Consider the following 20,202-nt stretch of genomic DNA (forward strand, 5'->3'; position numbering starts at 1 on the left):
TTTGAGGAGGGAATTTAATTAAAAGAAAATGAATGTAACTGGATGATAAAATTAGGAAAAATTTTTTTGCATCTTTTTTGATGATTGATATTAGTTACTAACAAAATACCGCATTTTATTCATGGAAAATTAGATGTGCTCCTGTCACTCACCTGCGGGCCGGATAAATGGCCTCGGCGGGCCACATGCGGCCCGCAGGCCATAGTTTGGGGACCGCTGTGCTTCTGGGACTCTGGGTTTTGCTTCAAGGTTTACTCCTTTTACTCCAAGATTAACTTTAAAAAAGTTCCGGTTCGGGTTCGGCATGCCAAACACTGCAAAGTTTGGCACGAGCCCGAACTTTGCAAGTTCGGTTCGCCCAACACTATCTACCAGTGAAAATGGAGCTCCATTTTCACTGGCAGAGGCATTACTGTTTCCAGTTCGCCCTGTGGGCCAGGTCTAAGCACCCTGCAGGCCCGATCCAGCCTTCAGGCTTTGAGTTTGACACCGCTGTTATAGATAACTTTCTGTTTAAAAGAATAACAAACCAACTAAATTAAATCTGCCATATTTAATAATAATAATAATAATAATAATAATAATAATAATAATAATAATAATAATAATAATGATGTGCAGACTCTGTAAAGAAACAGATGAAACAACCGATCACATACTCAGCTGCTGCAAAAAGATCGCACAGACTGACTACAAGCATAGACATGATGCTGTGGCACAGATGATCCACTGGAACTTGTGCCGGAACTACCATTTGCCAGTGGCAAAGAACTGGTGGGATCATAAGCCCGAAAAAGTGGTCGAAAATGAGCAAGCAAAACTACTGTGGGACTTCCGACTTACCAAATTCTGAAGCATAACACACTAGACATTGTGATCGTGGAGAAAAAGAAAGTATGGATCATCGACATCGCAATCCCAGGGGACAGCAGAATTGAGGAGAAGCAGCTAGAGAAATTAGTGAAATACGAAGATCTAAAAATCGAGCTGCAACGACTCTGGCATAAGCCAGTGAAAGTGGTCCCAGTGGTACTTGGCACGCTGGGTGCAGTACCAAAGGATCTCAGCGGACATTTGAAAACCATTGGAATTGACAAAATCTCCATCTGTCAATTGCAAAAGGCCGCTTTACTGGGATCGGCAAACATAATTCACTGCTACATCACGCAGTCCTAGGTGCTTGGGAAGCACCCGACTGGTGATGAAATACGAAATCCAGCATAGTAATCTCGTTTGCTGTGTTATACTGACATAATAATAATAATATTAGCAACAACAACAACAACAACAAAAACAACAACAACAGAATTGGAAGGGACATTGGAGGTCTTCTAGTCCAACCCCCTGCTTAGGCAGGAAACCCTACACTACTTCAGACAAATGGTTATCCAACATCTGCTTAAAAACTTCCAGTATTGGGGCATTCACAACTTCTGGAGGCAAGCCGTTCCACTGATCAACCATTCCGACTGTCAGGAAATTTCTCCTTAGTTCTAAATTACTTCTCTCCTTATTTAGTTTCCACCCATTGCTTCTTGTTCTACCCTCAGATATTTGGAGAATAGCTTGACTCCTTTTTCTTTGTGGCAACCCCTGAGATACTGGAACACTGCTATCATGTCTCCCCTGGTCCTTCTTTTCATTAAACAACCAAGACATACCCAGTTCCTGCAACCGTTCTTCATATGTTTTAGCCTCCAGCCCTGTAATCATCTTTGCCGCTCTTCTCTGCACTTTTTCTAGAGTCTCAACATCCTTTTTGCATCGTGGCGACCAAAACTGGATGCAGTATTCCAAGTGTGGCCTTACCAAGGCCTTATAAAGTGGTATTAACACTTTGTGTGATCTTGATTCTATCCCTTTGTGAATGCAGCCTAGAACTGTGTTGGGTTTTTTGGCAGCTGCTGCACACGACTGGCTCATATTTAAATGGTTGTCCACTAGGACTCCAAGATCCCTCTCACAGTTACTACTGTTGAGCAATGGACTACATATACTGTATACATATTGTATACACATATATTGAATTTCATTTTGTTAGATAGCGCTCATTGTTCATGTTTGTCAAGTCCTTCTTTATTTTGTACCTACCGTATCTTCTGGAGTGTTGGCTATTCCTGCCAGTTTGGTGTCAAACTGAAGTTGAAGCGGATCCAGCTGATAACAAAGATATGGTGAAAATTTTATAGTTTTTAAAATTACATAATTAAGTTCATCCTTTGCTCTCTTAAAGAGCCGGAGTGTTACAGTTCGGGCATCCTTTAACTCAGACTTAATTTCATTGTTGATTTCTTAAATTCCCCACAAATTTCATTTCCCCCCAACCTCCTCTGCTTTGGTCACCCCTGGAAGGAAAAAAAAGCTCATACTTTCGCAGGATGTGATTGTGCCTCTTATGTACAAATGTTCATATATTTACAGATATCAGTTATCACATCAGTATTAAGACAGGTGATGTCCCAGGAGCCAGCTCGGATTCGAAGGTTCTGATCAAGCTGTATGGTGAGAAAGCAGACACCAAAAAGGAATTTCTGTTGGTTTCTGATAACGACTTAGGAAATTACTTTGAACGTAGCCGGATAGATATCTTTACTCTGGATACAATGGACATTGGGAAGGTAAGAACCCTTTGTGGGTTTGTTTAATGATTTTTTAAAGAGCATTTTTCCACTGTCACCATTTTTGAAAAGGAAGAAAACCCTGCAGATATAGAGTAGATCTCTACATGGGGCGACCTTTGTAAAGTTTTCGGAAACTTCAGATCGTGCAGAATGCGGCCGCGAGACCAACCATGGGCCTTCCTAGATACGCCCATGTCTCGTCAACACTTTGCGGCCTGCACTGGCTGCCGATCAGTTTCTGCACACAATTCAAAGTCTTGGTTATGACCTATAAAGCCCTACATGGCATCGAAACAGAATACCTCCGGGACCGCCTTCTGCCACACGAATCCCAGTGGCCGATTAAGTCCCATAGAGTTGGCCTTCTCCAGGTCCCGTCGACTAAGCAATGTCGTCTGTCAGGACTCAGGGGAAGGGCCTTCTCTGTGGCGGCCCCGCCCTTCCGGAACCAGCTCCCCCCGGAGATCAGAACTGCCCCCACCCTCCTCACCTTTCAAAAGTTGTTGAAAACTCAGCTTTTTCACCAGGCATGGGGAAATTGACATATCCCCTAACTATCTTGGTTTGATTGGGCTGTGTGATTATTTTATTACAAGGGTTTTTAAAATTGTTTTTTAAATATTGGATTTGTACACTGTTTATCATTGTTGTGAGCCGCCCCGAGTCTTCGGAGAGGGACGGCATACAAATCTAATAAATAATAATAATAATAATAATAATAATAATAATATTATTATTATTATTATATCCGTGATGGTGAATCCATGGCTTGCGTGCCTGATGTGGCATGCAGAGCCATGTTCACTGGCATGCGTGCCGTTGGCCATTGCTCTTACGGGTTTCTAGCATAGGTGCGCACACGTTGATTAGCTGGGCTTTGTGTGCACGGCAGTGCTGGAAATCAGAAGTTATTTCTTTGTTTGTTTGATCCCTGAACCCTCCAGTGTGCAAAAACCAGCGCAAAAGCAAACTGGAATTGTGTTTTTCTGAACTTCCAATTTGTCCGTTAGGGGATTATTTTTCCTCCAGGGCTTTGAAGAGTCCAGAGGACAAAACAGTCTTTCCCATAAGGCTGAAAATCAGCTGGTCAATGTGTGCATGCACACTAGAAGCGAAACATAGCAAAGTCTTGTGTGCTTTCTGATATGGCTCTGCATGCCACCTGTGGCACGTGTGCCATAGGTTCGCCATCACGGGTATACGGTCTCCTGCTTGAACAGGGGGTTCGACTTGAAGAACTCCAACTATGGGGGAGTTGAGACACCTTTCCCCCAGGCTCCCTATAATTTATGTTTGGTATGCATGTGTTGTCTGGTTTTAATATGATAGGGTTTTAGTTATTTCTTTTAATATTAGATTTGTACCATTATAATATTGTTTTTATCATTGTTGTGAGTCTTCGGAGAGGAGCGGCATACAAATCTAATAAATAATAATAATAATAATAATAATAATTAATAATAGTCAGTGTAGGCTTCTACCTACTAGCACTGATAATGTAATTTAGTTGGGCAATGAATCACCTGTAAGAAAACAACCAATCTCAGAGAGCACGAAGGACACACCATTCTTTCTGGGCATAAATTTTTTATTTTTTCCCCCTCCATACCGTTATTTATTTATTATATTGATTGATTGATTGATTGATTGATTTTGTCCAATACACAATAAGGGTTTTAGTTGGTATACACATAGTAAAATACATAATGAAGGTTATAGAGGATATACTCATAGTAAAATATATCTAAGAAAGAATAGAAGATATAGGAATAGAACATATCAATGAAAGAATAGAAGAAGAGATATAGGAGTAGAAGAAAGGTATAGGAGATGTAGGAGAGCAATAGGACAGGGGACGGAAGGCACTCTAGTGCACGCCCCTTACAGAAACAGAAATTCACATACCTTCAGATTAGAATACAATACAATATAGTATCAATTGCCAAATTCTTAATCAAAATTCTTAATTATTTATCTGTTTTGTTTTGTTATACATCATTCATCTTGTGCTAAGGGCACCCTATTCTTCTTTCTTGCCTTCCTTTCTTCTGCTTTCTTTTGCTTAAGATCCATCGGATTCTAATCGGGCATGACAACGTGGGACTCCAAGCAGGCTGGCACCTTGGCAGCGTTCAGATTATCATCCCTGTCCATGGCAAGATGTACAACTTCCCATGCAACCGATGGCTTGACAAAAACGAAGCAGACGGGAAGGTAGAGATTGAGGCCTACCCCAGCGAAATCGTGGGGATTGAGAAATGTAAGGAAGGGTGTGTTTGTTTAATCTCTCCCCTCCCTCTCCATCCCTCCTTCCTTCTCTTATGTCCTTCGCCTTCCTGCCTGCCTACCTGCCTACCTGCCTGCCTACTTGCCTACCTAAACCACCCACCCACCCACCCATCCATCCACCCACCCACCCATCCATCCATCCATCCATCCATCCATCCATCCATCCATCCATCCATCTATCATCTTTATCTATCTATCTATCTATCTATCTATCTATCTATCTATCTATCTATCTATCTATCTATCTATCTATCATCTCTCTCTCTCTCTCTCTCTCCCTATCGATCTACCTATCGATCTATCTTATCATCATCCATCCATGCTCTTCCGGGTTTCTGGATTCCCCCTGCCCTCTCCCTCTCTCTTATTTAATCTATCATCCATTTTATTTATTCTATATTTCGTATTTCTTAACCTCCCATCTTCCTCAGCAGGAGGCACTGGGTGGTGTACGATATAATCAATACAAGTAAACATTAAAATCAGAATAATTTAGGATTAAAAGATTTTTTAAATTTTTATTTTATTCAAAAGATTCACATACTAGGGGAGGGAATGAACAGAAACATAACAAAACCAGACAAGAACATTTAAAAAATACAATTAAAACATATGCCAAACCAGACAAGAACATTAAAAAATGCAAATTAAAAAATACAAAACTAGACAAGAACATTAAAGAAGTGTAAAGGAAAAGGAAAAAACCCCTTATAGTTGAATATTGACATATGTAGTGCAATAATAATAATCTTGCAAAACAGGTCTAAAATTCATAAACTTCTACATCTATTTGCAACCAAATTTGACCTGTCATACATTGTATGCACGAAGAAAAAACAGTTAACACGTTATAGAGTAAAGTTCAAAGCCTTTTGTCAATAATCTGTTATTGTATTTTACTTATAGAATAGAATAGAATAGAATAGAATTTTATTGGCCAAGTGTGATTGGACACACAAGGAATTTGTCTTGGTGCAGATGCTCTCAGCGTACATAAAATAAAATATACATTTGTCAAGAATCATGTGGTATGACACTTAATGATTGTCATAGGGGTCAAATAAGCAATGAAGAAGCAATATTAATAGAAAGTCTACAATGGTTTCTTATCTACCCCAAATACTGCAATTGTTATCTTTGATACAATCTAGATCAAATACCCTCCTTTGCTTTTAATAATAAAACCTTTCCTTAGGGTTCTATTGATAAATTGTGTGTGCCTGCTTCACCAAGGAATGGTGATGGGGAGTATTATTGTTTTTGAAAAATATTTATCAGAATTCAGCTAATGTTTATGTTTATGTTTATTTAGATTTGTATGCTGCCCCTCTCCGCAGACTCGGGGCGGCTCACAACAAAGTGAAAAAACAGTTTACAACAAATCTAAATTTCTACTAAAAACATTTTAAAAACCCCATTTTCTAAACACACATACATACACACATACCATTCATAAATTGTATATGCCCGGGGGAGATGTCTCAGTTCCCCCATGCCTGACGACACAGGTGGGTTTTAAGGAGCTTACGAAAGGCAAGGAGAGTAGGGGCAGTTCTAATCTCCGGGGGGAGTTGGTTCCAGAGGGCCGGGGCTGCCACAGAGAAGGCTCTTCCCCTGGGGCCCGCCAACCGACATTGTTTAATTGACGGGACCCGGAGAAGGCCCACTCTGTGGGACCTAATCGGTCGCTGGGATTCGTGCGGCAGAAGGCAGTCTCGGAGATATTCTGGTCCAGTGCCATGAAGGGCTTTAAAGGTCATAACCAACACTTTGAATTGTGACCGGAAACTGATTGGCAGCCAATGCAGACTGCGGAGTGATGGTGAAACATGGGCATACCTAGGTAGGCCCATGACTGCTCTCGCAGCTGCATAATGGTGATTATACTCTCTCTCTCTCTCCCCTCTCTCTCCCTCTCTCTTTCTTTCTCTCTCTCTCTCTCTCCCCCCCTCTCTGTGTAGTTTCTTCTTCTTTTTATGCACATCTTTTTTTTTTCTTTTTGTGGTCTTGTCTGGTTTTGTTTTGCTTTTTATTTTCTTTATTTCCTTTTTTTCTCCTTTGGAGTTTCTATTTTAATGTTTTGAATAAGAATAAAGAAAAAAAAGTCCTATCCAAATATTAATCCCACTTAGTTTTCTCAAGGTCATCTAGAACAATTAGTAAAGAAATAAGAAGTGAACAAAAGGAAAAGCTGAGGATAAATTTGATGGTAGCTGCCTAGGGACTGTAAGGAATTGGAAGGGAATTAATCCTTGTCAGGTGGATGTTTAAAAAAACCAAAGCGTTAGGTGTTCATTCCTCCAAAAGATAAATGATGCCTGAATTGTTGTGAGACATAATTAAATATTATTCTCTGTCACTGGGTTTCAGGTATATTTAAAAAAGAAAAAATTCCCAAAAGAAAATTCTCTAATTGTTATACAGATTTCCTCCCATGAAATTCGCATTTTCTAATATGCGTGTATACAACTGTTCTAAATTATCTTTTTCTTGGAACATGCCCTAAATGTATAATTTTTCCCTGTGACTTCATAAATTTCATCTATATTTATTTAGATGGTTTCTAATATTTATTTATTTATTTTATTTATTTATTTATTTATTTTGTCCAATACACAATACACATTGAAGAGAAAGATATGTAATAATATAAGTAAAGAAAAGAATAGAAGAAAAGATATAAAAGTATAGGTGAACATATTTGAAAGGAAGAAAAGATAAATGAGGTAAGGGGAGACAATTGGATAGGGGACGGAAGGCACACTGGTGCACTTATGCACGCCCCTTACTATCCAGCTGTGTGTCTGTATCTTTAAAAACAGAAAAACAGAAAACAACAGTGAGGCAGAATAACTGAATAACATATCCTATTCAAAGCCATTTCAGGTCAGACTCAGATGAAATCTGGACCGGTGCTTGGGGGAAACACCTGGATTTCATGGCCTTGTGGAAGTTAATAGGACCTGGGGCTTTCTCCATGTTGTATAAATGGTGTTGGGTAAATGAGCTAACCTTGACCCAGTCAGGATCAAACTGTTAGCAGCCGGCAGTCATCAGAAGTTGTCTGCAATGCTCAGCCGTGGATTGCTCCCGGTTCGGCCCGGTTCTGTGAACTTAGAATCATAGAAACATAGAAGACTGATGGCAGAAAAAGACCTCATGGTCCATCTAGTCTGCCCTTATACTATTTCCTGTATTTTATCTTAGGATGGATATATGTTTATCCCAGGCATGTTTAAATTCAGTTACTGTGGATTTACCAACCACGTCTGCTGGAGGTTTGTTCCAAGGATCTACTACTCTTTCAGTAAACTATTATTTTCTCATGTTACTTCTAATCTTTCCCTCAACTAACTTCAGATTGTACTTTTTGCCTTTGAATGTTAATTTTCCTTCTGTTTGATGTTTGTTCTTCTCTCTGAATAAACTAGAACAATGATGGTGAACCTTGTTTTTCCTTGAGTGCTGAAAGAGTGTGCATGCGCACTATTGCGCATGCACCAGTGCCCACACCCATAATTTAATGCCTGGGGAGGGTGAAAACAGCTTCCCCTGCCTCCCGGAGGCCCTCTGGAGGTCGGAAATGGCTGTTTCCCAACTTCTGGTGGGTCCAATAGGCTCATATTTCACCCTCCCCACACTTCAAAGGCTTTCCTGGGGCTGGGAGAGGGTAAAAATGACCTCCCACATCTCCCCGGAGGCTCTCTGGAAGCCAATAATGCTCTCCCAGAGCCTCTGTGGGAACCAAAAATCAGCTGGTTGGCACACATGCAGGTTGGAGTTGAGCTAGGGCAACGACTCGGGTGCCAGCAGATATGGCTCCACTTGTCACCTGTGGGACCCGTGCCATAGGTTCACCATTACTGAACTAGAAGAATTAAGGGGTGCATAAAACAAGGGGAGAAGGGAAAGGGGAGATAGAAACCCTTAAAATTGTGAAAAGATTTTATTTATTAATTTTTATTTAATTATTTTGTCCAATACACAATACACATTGAAGAGAATAGACATGTAGTAATATATATAAAGAAAAGGATAGAAGAAAAGATATAAAAATAGAGGAGAAGATATATGAAAGGAAGAAAGGATATATGATATATGAGATAAGGAGAGACAATTGAACAGGGGACGGAAGGCACACTAGTGCACTTATGCTCGCCTCTTACTGACCTCTTAGGAACCTGGAGAGGTCAATCGTGGATAGTCTAAGGGAAAAATGTTGGGGGTTATGGGTTGTTACTACTGAGTCAGGTAATGAGTTCCACGCTTCGACAACTCGGTTGCTGAAGTCATATTTTTTACAGTCAAGTTTGGAGCAAGACTTCAAAGTTTAAGCTTATTGCAAGTTCTGGATTTTAATTATTCTCGGCTTCATTTCTCTCTCTTCTGCTCTAAACAAGTGATCAACTATGAGGTATGCACGGTTACCGGAGATGTGCGGAATTCAGGCACCAATGCAAAAGTCTTTCTGCAGATTTACGGCGAGCTGGGTAAAACGGAAGTACTGATTTTAAAGAACAGGTCCAACAACCATGAACGAGGAGCCTTGGAAAAATTCAAGGTACATGCTCTTATTAGGATCGCGAGGGAATTCTAATACGCATTCACAATAAGATCCTAAGAAACAAAACATTGGAATTGCTACAAAGCTCGGAGATTAGGGGATTCCTAGAGAGGCCCCATGTAGGTTTCTCCCTGCCTTTTCCGGCCCTGTTTCCTCCTAGGAGATTCCTAGAGAGGCTCCACAAAGGCTTCTCCCCGCCTTTTCTGGCCCTGTTTACTCCTAGGAGATTCCGAGAGAGGCTCCACAGAGGCTTCTCCCCTCCTTTTCTGGCCCTGTTTCCTCCTAGGAGATTCCTAGAGAGGCTCCACGGAGGCTTCTTCCTGCCTTTTCTGGCCCTGTTTCCTCCTAGGAGATTCCTACAGAGGCTCCACAAAGGCTTCTCCCCGCCTTTTCTGGCCCTGTTTACTCCTAGGAGATTCCGAGAGAGGCTCCACGGAGGCTTCTTCCCGCCTTTTCTGGCACTGTTTTGTCCCAGGAGATTCCGAGAGAGGCTCCACGGAGGCTTCTCCTCGCCTTTTCTGGCCCTGTTTCCTCCTAGGAGATTCCTAGGCTCCACGGAGGATTCTCCTCACTTTTTCCAGTTACAGTTTCAGAGGCTTGGGTTTGTAAGTGGAAAATGGTTCTTGAGAAGAGGCAAACAAATCTTGAAAACCAGGTTCTTATCTAGAAAAGTTTGCAAGTAGAGGCGTTGTTAGATAGAGGTACCACTGTATTATTATCAGGATAAAGTGGTGTGCAACGCTCTGTAAAAAAAAAAAAATACACCAAAAAAACCACACCACTGAAATGCTATTTTACTGCTCCCATTTATTATTCCTATTAAAGATAGAAGCTGTTGATGTTGGCAGAATATATAAGATCCGAATTGGCCACGATGGGAAAGGCTTTGCAGACGGTTGGTTCCTGGAAAATGTTGTCATCAAAAAAATGGCGACAAAGATCGGCCAGCAAGACAAAAAGAAGAAAAGGAAGAAAAAGAAACCAATAGAGGAAAAAGAGGAAGAGGAGAGCAACCAGCCAGACCCTCTGGAGGTTTATAATTTTGTAGCCCATCGTTGGCTGGCGAGGGATGAAGAGGACAAGGAACTGGTCGTGGAGTTGACACCAGAAGAGGGATCTGAGCTCGAAGGTGAGTGGGGAATTATTATCATTTCTTTTTTTCACCCGATACTGTTCAGTTTACAGAACCGAAATCAGTAGAGGGTTGCTACTGGTACAGTAATACCTCATCTTACGAACTTAATTGGTTCCAGGACGAGGTTCGTAAGGTGAAAAGTTCGTAAGATGAAACAATGTTTCCCATAGGAATCAATGGAAAAGCCAATAATGCGTGCAAGCCGATTAGGAAAATCCAAAACATTAAGGCTTAAAAAAAAAAAGCTGCCGGCAGACGAAGGTGAGGCGAACGGAGTGGGGGGAGGGAAACCCATGGAGATCCAGAGGGGAGAATGGGGCAGGAAAGAGTGGAGAAAAACGGAGGAAACCCATGGAGATCCAGAGGGGAGAATGGGGCAGGACAGGGTGGAGAAAAACAGAAGAAACCCATGGAGATCCAGAGGGGAGAATGGGGCAGGAAAGACTGGAGAAAAACGGAGGAAACCCATGGAGATCCAGAGGGGAGAATGGGGCAGGACAGAGTGGAGAAAAACAGAAGAAACCCATGGAGATCCAGAGGGGAGAATGGGGCAGGACAGGGTGGAGAAAAACGGAGGAAACCCATGGAGATCCAAAGGGGAGAATGGGGCAGGAAAGAGTGGAGAAAAACGGAGGAAACCCATGGAGATCCAGAGGGGAGAATGGGGCAGGACAGGGTGGAGAAAAACGGAGGAAACCCATGGAGATCCAGAGGGGAGAATGGGGCAGGACAGGGTGGAGAAAAATGGAGGAAACCCATGGAGATCCAGAGGGGAGAATGGGGCAGGACAGGGTGGGGAAAAACGGGAGGAACCCATGGAGATCCAGAGGGGAGAATGGGGCAGGACAGGGTGGAGAAAAACGGAGGAAACCCATGGAGATCCAGAGGGGAGAATGGGGCAGGACAGGATGGATAAAAATGGAGGAAACCCATGGAGATCCAGAGGGGAGAATGGTGCAGGACAGGGTGGAGAAAAACGGAGGAAACCCATGGAGATCCAGAGGGGAGAATGGGGCAGGACAGGGTGGAGAAAAATGGAGGAAACCCATGGAGATCCAAAGGGGAGAATGGGGCAGGACAGGGTGGAGAAAAACGGAGGAAACCCATGGAGATCCAGAGGGGAGAATGGGGCAGGACAGAGTGGAGAAAAACGGAGGAAACCCATAGAGATCCAGAGGGGAGAATGGGGCAGGACAGGGTGGAGAAAAACGGAGGAAACCCATAGCTATCCAGAGGGGAGAATGGGGCAGGACAGGGTGGAGAAAAACGGAGGAAACCCATGGAGACCCAGAGGGGAGAATGGGGCAGGACAGGGTGGAGAAAAACAGAGGAAACCCATGGAGATCCAGAGGGGAGAATGGGGCAGGACAGAGTGGAGAAAAACAGAGGAAACCCATGGAGATCCAGAGGGGAGAATGGGGCAGGACAGAGTGGAGAAAAACAGAAGAAACCCATGGAGATCCAGAGGGGAGAATGGGGCAGGACAGGGTGGAGAAAAACGGAGGAAACCCATGGAGATCCAGAGGGGAGAATGGGGCAGGACAGGGTGGAGAAAAACGGAGGAAACCCATGGAGATCCAGAGGGGAGAATGGGGCAGGACAGGGTGGAGAAAAACGGAGGAAACCCATGGAGATCCAGAGGGGAGAATGGGGCAGGACACGGTGGAGAAAAACGGAGGAAACCCATGGAGATCCAGAGGGGAGAATGGGGCAGGACAGGGTGGAGAAAAACGGAGGAAACCCATGGAGATCCAGAGGGGAGAATGGGGCAGGACAGGGTGGAGAAAAACGGAGGAAACCCATGGAGATCCAGAGGGGAGAATGGGGCAGGACAGAGTGGAGAAAAACGGAGGAAACCCATAGAGATCCAGAGGGGAGAATGGGGCAGGACAGAGTGGAGAAAAACAGAGGAAACCCATGGAGATCCAGAGGGGAGAATGGGGCAGGACAGGGTGGAGAAAAACAGAAGAAACCCATGGAGATCCAGAGGGGAGAATGGGGCAGGACAGGGTGGAGAAAAATGGAGGAAACCCATGGAGATCCAGAGGGGAGAATGGGGCAGGACAGGGTGGAGAAAAACGGAGGAAACCCATGGAGATCCAGAGGGGAGAATGGGGCAGGACAGGGTGGAGAAAAATGGAGGAAACCCATGGAGATCCAGAGGGGAGAATGGGGCAGGACAGGGTGGGACAAACGGGAGGAACTCAAGTCTGGAGGTGGGGCATCCCAGCGGCCGGCAGCAGGTTCGTAAGGTAAAAAAAGTTCGTAAGAAGAGGCAAAAAATTCCGAACCCTGGGTTCGTATCTTGAAAAGTTCGTATGACGAGGGGTTTGTATCATGAGGTACCACTGTACGGCTACGGTGTGCGTGTGGCTACGGTAATAGTTTGTTTGTTTGTTTGTTCATTCATTTGATTTGATTTGATTTGATTTGATTTGATTTGATTTGATTTGATTTGATTTGATTTGTATGCCGTTCCTCTCCGTAGACTCGGGGCAGCTAACAACAATAATAAAACAACATATAACAAATCTAATATTTAAAATAACTAAAAACCCTTATTAAAAACCAAACATACACACAAATATACCATGCATAAATTGTATAGCCCTGGGGGGAAGGAATATCTCAATTCCCCCATGCCTGATGACAGAGGTGGGTTTTAAGGACTTTGCGAAAGGCAAGGAGGATGGGGGCAACTCTGATCTCTGGTGGGAGCTGATTCCAGAGGGTTGGAGCCGCCACAGAGAAGGCTCTTCCCCTGAGTCCCGACAGACGACATTGTTTAGTCGATGGGACCCGGAGAAGGCCAACTCTGTGGGACCTAACTGGTCACTGGGATTCGTGCGGCAGAAGGCGGTCCCGGAGATATTCTGGTCTGATGCCGACAGTTCTATGAGTGCCTCCACCTTTTTCCATATTTTTGCTTCATGCGCATGCATAGAAGCAAAATCTCATGTGGGGACTAACGAGGACTCGGAGCGGTTCACAACAGGACAATACACAATATACAAATCCAATAGTTAAAAAACAATTAAACCCCGCCCCCCTATAAAAATAGTCATGCAACTCAAACAAACCATACATAAATTATAATAAAACAAACCATACATTAATTATATAAGGCAAAGAGGGTGGGGGCAGTCCTAATTTCCAGGGGGAGTTGGTTCCAGAGGGCCAGGGGCCGCCACAGAGAAGGCTCTTCCCCTGGGTCCCGCCAGATGGCATTGTTTAGTCGACAGGACCCAGAGAAGGCCAACTCTTTGAGACCTCATCGGTCACCGGGATTTGATTGACATATTAATAATTTACTTTTTCTCTAGCAAACACCTACGATGTCCATGTTATAACTGGGATAATATGGGGAGCTGGTACCGATGCCAATGTTTACTTGAGCATCTATGGTGAAAGGGGAGACTCCGGGGAACGTCATCTAAAGTACTCGGATCATCTGAACAAGTTTGAAAAGGAACAGGTAAGTAGCCAAATAACAGAACTTCAAAGGATTTGCTCCACATAAAAAGCTGCCTTAAAACTGTTCAGACTCTGTCCATAACTGTTGAGTTACCAATATATTGTCTGAAATGGTACAGGGTTTCCTGCCTGAACAAGGGGGTTGGACTAGAAGACCTCCAAGGTGCCTTCCAATTCTGTTATAAGTCCCCCTTTTAAAATGCTCTTGTGACAGTGAAGGGTTATTAAAAAAAATAGTGGTAAGTCGAGGACAACCTATGTTGCCAAGTAAATTTCAGCAGCCTTTTAATTTAGAGTACAACCAATGGCAACTTATGAAAGCATACTACAAAACCAATGGGACTTTGCCCTGTGCACAAGTGCCAACAAGTGGGGAAAAGACAGGCGCTAACTGTTCTGTCGGGCTCTCTGGTAAAATCCTCCCAAAAATTCACAGGTACAAATTTCAGACACATACACGTTTGAAAATTCAAAACAATGTTCTTTATAATGAAAATTCATTTAAACCAAGCCCTCTTTTGGTATAGCAAAGAGCACTCGTCTCCAAACAAACTGGTAATTTGTACAAGTCCCTTATCAGTTCTGTGATACTTAGGTTGCAGCTGTGAGGCAATTCACAGTCCTTCTTCTTTCACAAAGTGACACACACTTTGCTCTGATTTAGTTTCAAAGCGGGGAAAAATCAGCACACAAAAAGTCAAAGTCAGTAAAGCAGTCACGAAACACAACGATCAGATAATCCTCCACAATGGCCAAACCCACAGGCTGCTATTTATAGCAGCCTCACTAATGACCACAGCCCCACCCAACCACAGGTGGCCTCATTTTCTTTGATAATAATCTCTCAGTTGTTGCTGCCTATGCATCGCTCTCCTCATGCGTGGCTGTATCGTTAACTCTTGTTCTGAATCCAAGGAGGAGCTAGATATTTGATCTCCTTCTGAGCTGTCTGCCACACTCCCCTCCTCCCTGTCACTCATGTCTTCTTGGTCAGAGGAGCCTTCATCATCAGATTCCACCAGGGGCAAAACAGGCCTGCAGCATGTGGATGTCTCCCCCACATCCACAGTCCTTGGGGCAGGAGCAAGGGCAGAGCTAACCACAACACTAACTAAAGATGGAACATGAATTCCTATAGGAAGGAGACCCTGGACTCTAATTATCATGGAATATAACTTGAAAATGGAAAGGATAAATCTAACACAGAGGCAACATTGGCAAGAGGCTGGAGAGAAGCACCTATTGAAAGGTGTGCTGACATTCCGAAGTAATTGAAGGTAAAGGTTCCCTTCACACATTATATGCTAGTCGTTCTAGGGCAGGGGTGGGCAATTAATTTTGCAATAGGGCCGCATAAGAAATTGGGATGGTTTTAGAGGGCCTGACTAATATAATTTACTCAGCTCTACCCAATACTGTAAAGAACCAGACCCTGGCCTGACCTAAACACTCAGACCCTCTCTACAGACCCCTAATTGTTTGCTTTACGGCAACAGGTTGCACCACAGTCACTGCGCTGGAGTATTTGCGTGGTTTCTGTGCTCGGCCGCTCTTGGTAGGAGGTCGGGGTCCGCTCCAGTGCAAGGATGAAAGAGCTCACTGTGTTTATTTTATTTTATTTATTTATTTATTTTATTTATTTTGTCCAATACACAATAATACACAATGAAGGTTATGGAGGATATAGCAGAGAAGACATACAAGATATAGGAGAGACTATAGGACAGGGGATGGAAGGCACTCTAGTGCACTTATGCACACCCCTTACTGACCTCTTAGGAATCTGGAGAGGTCAACCGTAGATAGTCTAAGGGTAAAATGTTAGGGGTTAGGGGATGATACTATGGAGTCCAGTAATGAGTTCCACGCTTCGACAACCCGATTACTAAACTCATATTTTTTACAGTCTAGTTTGGAGCGGTTAATGTTAAACTTGAATCTGTTGTGTGCTCTTGTGTTGTTGTGGTTGAAGCTGAAGTAGTCTTTGACAGGCAGGACATTGCAACTTAGATCATGTTTAAGTCGTCGTAGTCCTAAGCTTTCAAGACCCAGGATTGTAAGTCTAGTTTCATAGGGTATTCTGTTTCGAGTGGAGGAGTGAAGGGCTCTTCTGGTGAAATATCTTTGAACATTTTCAAGGGTGTTAATGTCTGAGATGCGATATGGGTTCCAGACAGATGAGCTGTATTCGAGGATGAGTCTGGCGAAAGTTTTGTAAGCTCTGGTAAGTAGTGTGAGATTTCCAGAGCAGAAGCTACATAGGATTAGGTTTACAACTCTTGAAGCCTTCTTAGCAATGTTGTTGCAGTGGGCTTTGGCACTTAGATCTTTAGTTATTAGTATTCCGAGGTCCTTGACCGAGTGGAGATTATCTGTAATAATTTGTTTATTAAGTTTGTATTTGAAGTTCTGATTCTTTTTGCTGATGTGTGTAGGACAGAGCATTGGCTGGTTGAGATTTGGAGTTGCCATGTGTTGGACCAGTCAGAAACTCAGTCTAGTTCTTTTTGTAGGGTAGTTGTGTTATCAGTGGTGTTGAAGAGTTTTAAATCGTCTGCCGGGACTCCTCCGTTTCCTGCTTTCCTCATGATTCATCAGGAAAGCAGGAACCAGAGGAGTCCCGGCAGATGTGGTGAGCTCTTTCATCCTCGCACTGGAGCTGACCCCGACTTCCACGGACCGGTCAGAGATAGCAAGAGAGCTGGTCACAGACAGTGGGCAGGCCGGATGCGGCCCGCGGGCCGCCCCTTGCCCAGGTCTGTTCTAGGGGGTGATGCTCATCTCCATTTCTAAGCCAAAGAGCCAGCGCTGTCCTTAGATGTCTCTGTGGTCATGTGGCCAGCATGAATAATCGCCGAAGGCGCATGGAGTGCTGTTACCTTCCCACCAAAGTGGTCCCTATTTTTTTTACATGCTTTCAAACTGCTAGGTTGGCAGAAGCTGGGGCAAGTAATGGGAGCTCACTCCATTACGCGGTGTTAGGGATTCGAACCGCCGAACTGCTGACCTTTCTGATTGAAGAGCTCAGTGTCTTGGCGTTATAAGCAATAGTGCCTTGCTACCTGTTGGTATGTCTCGGTGCAGCTAGGTTGTGGGACCTTCGACATACGCTGAGCAGAGATTAAGGAAGAGTGAGGATGTGTGATACAGCCAGTAATGACACAGGCTTAGTATACTGAACAAGTATTATTTACATATATACATATTTACAAGCACAAAGCAGAAATAATCAACAAGCCACACATAGAAACATAGAAGACTGACCGCAGAAAAAGACCTCATGATCCATCTAGACTGCCCTTATACTATTTTTTGTATTTTATCTTAGGATGGATATATGTTTATCCCAGGCATGTTTAAATTCAGTTACTGTGTATTTACCAACCACGTCTGCTGGAAGTTTGTTCCAAGCATCTACTACTCTTTCAGTAAAATAATATTTTCTCATGTTGCTTTTGATCTTTCCCCCAACTAACTTCAGATTGTGTCCCCTTGTTCTTGTGTTCACTTTCCTATTAAAAACATTTCCCTCCTGAACCTTATTTAACCCTTTAACATATTTAAATGTTTCGATCATGTCCCCCCTTTTCCTTCTGTCCTCCGGACTATACAGATTGAGTTCATGAAGTCTTTCCTGATACGTTTTATGCTTAAGACCTTCCACCATTCTTGTAGCCCGTCTTTGGACCCGTTCAATTTTGTCAATATCTTTTTGTAGGTGAGGTCTCCAGAACTGAACACAGTATTCCAAATGTGGTCTCACCAGCGCTCTATATAAGGGGATCACAATCTCCCTCTTCCTGCTTTTTATACCTCTAGCTATGCAGCCAAGCATCCTACTTGCTTTCCCTACCGCCTGACTGCACTGTTCACCCATTTTGAGACTGTCAGAAATCACTACCCCTAAATCCATCCATCCATCCATCTTTCTTCTGAAGTTTTTGCTAATACAGAACTGCCAATACAATACTCAGATTGTATGTCTGTCTCTCTCTGTCTCTCTCTGTCTCTCTCTGTCTCTCTCTGTCTCTCTCTGTCTCTCTCTGTCTCTCTCTCTCTCTCATCTATCTGTATATCATCTGTCATCTGTCTGTCTCTATCTTCTAACTAACCTTCTCTATCTATTCTCTCTATTCTCCATTACTGTATTTAACTTCTCTCTTTCTCTCTCTCTCTCTCTCTCTCCTCTCTCTCTCTCTCTCTCTCTTTCCCTGTCTCACCATCTCTCTCTCTCTGTGCGTCTCTCTTTCTCTCTTCTATTTCTAAACCCATCTCCCTCAATTTTAGTTTTAGAACACAAATTACAAGGTTGCGAGTCCTCCCTGCCTTGTGCTGTTGCAGGTGGATGTATTCACTGTCAAAGCCATTGACTTGGGAGAACTGAAGAAACTGAGAATTCGCCATGATGACTCTGGAAGCAATTCAGCCTGGTTCCTGGAAAGAATTGACATCATTGATACCAAAGTGGATACCATGTGAGTTAAGACCAATTAGCCATGCAGCGACTCCAAAATTAGGCTTTTTTCCCTACTTGTCTCCTTGTCTGTGTTTCCAATGGAATTTCAGTATACCATTTATTGGTGTGTGCCCCCCCCCCTGCAATGGTTCCACAACTCAAAATAGCTGACATTTGTTCAGGAAAGGATGAGAACCAAATGTAAAACGAATCATCACTTTTTAAAAACCCTGTGACCTTTTTAGATGCTTTTGCTTTTTAGAAATTATGCATTTTTCTCTATGTTGGTATTCTGCTAAGTACATTCTACCCTGAAGATTCCACCAGTGAATGGAATGGAATGAAACATGGAGTGGAGTGGAGAAGAGCAGAGCAGAGCGGGATGAGATGGGGCAGGATAGGATAGGATATTGGAATGAAAAATCACAAGGAATGGAATGAAATAGAACAGAACAGAATATTGGAACGAAGAATCATATGGAATGGAATGGAATGGAATAGAATAGAATAGAATATTGGAATGAAGAATCACATGGAATGGAATGGAACAGAACGGAATGGAATGGAATAGAATAGAAGAATAGAATAGACTATTGGAATGAATCATAAAGGAATAGAATAGAATAGAATATTGGAATGAAGAATCACATGGAATGGAATAGAATAGAATATTGGAATGAAGAATTACATGGAATGGAATGGAATAGAATAGAAGAATAGAATAGAATGAAGAATCACAAGGAATAGAATAGAATAGAATAGAATATTGGAATGAAGAATCACATGGAATGGAATAGAATAGAATAGAATATTGGAATGAAGAATTACATGGAATGGAATAGAATAGAATAGAAGAATAGAATAGAATAGAATGAAGAATCACAAGGAATAGAATAGAATAGAATAGAATATTGGAATGAAGAATCACATGGAATGGAATAGAATAAAATAGAATATTGGAATGAAGAATTACATGGAATGGAATAGAATAGAATAGAAGAATAGAATAGAATGAAGAATCACAAGGAATAGAATAGAATAGAATATTGGAATGAAGAATCACATGGAATGGAATAGAATAGAATAGAAGAATAGAATAGAATGAAGAATCACAAGGAATAGAATAGAATAGAATATTGGAATGAAGAATCACATGGAATGGAATAGAATAGAATAGAAGAATAGAATAGAATGAAGAATCACAAGGAATAGAATAGAATAGAATATTGGAATGAAGAATCACATGGAATGGAATGGAATAGAATAGAATAGAATAATAGAATATTGGAATGAAGAATCACAAGGAATAGAATAGAATAGAATATTGGAATGAAGAATCACAAGGAATAGAATAGAATAGAATATTGGAATGAAGAATCACAAGGAATAGAATAGAACAGAATATTGGAATGAAGAATTACATGGAATGACTGGAATAGAATAGAATACAATAGAATAATGGATGAATGGATGGATGGATGGATGGATGGGAAGGGGATGGGATGGAAGAGAAAATATGGAATGGAATAGCATGGAATAGCATAGTGTAGCATAGTGTAGCACAGAACAGCACCGCACATCTACCGAACAGAACAGAACCGAATGATGAATGGATGTTTGGATTGATTGGGATGGGAATGGAATAGAAATAGAAAACGTGGAA

The 20,202-nt window shown here is 42.5% G+C and overlaps 1 protein-coding gene across 1 annotated transcript in view; it reads left to right on the top strand.

The window, feature by feature from the left end:
* The window catches only part of LOC139159060 (lipoxygenase homology domain-containing protein 1-like), a 152,881-nt gene that overhangs the window by 22,525 nt on the left and 110,154 nt on the right, over positions 1–20,202 (top strand). The window contains exons 6-11 of the mRNA XM_070736423.1: positions 2,422–2,618; positions 4,689–4,881; positions 9,311–9,471; positions 10,300–10,603; positions 13,933–14,084; positions 18,425–18,558. Coding sequence (XP_070592524.1) covers positions 2,422–2,618; positions 4,689–4,881; positions 9,311–9,471; positions 10,300–10,603; positions 13,933–14,084; positions 18,425–18,558 — 1,141 coding nt within the window. The remainder of the gene's footprint in view (positions 1–2,421; positions 2,619–4,688; positions 4,882–9,310; positions 9,472–10,299; positions 10,604–13,932; positions 14,085–18,424; positions 18,559–20,202) is intronic.

This window comes from Erythrolamprus reginae, chromosome 2, assembly GCF_031021105.1.
Source record: "Erythrolamprus reginae isolate rEryReg1 chromosome 2, rEryReg1.hap1, whole genome shotgun sequence".
NCBI classification, from domain to species: domain Eukaryota; kingdom Metazoa; phylum Chordata; class Lepidosauria; order Squamata; family Dipsadidae; genus Erythrolamprus; species Erythrolamprus reginae.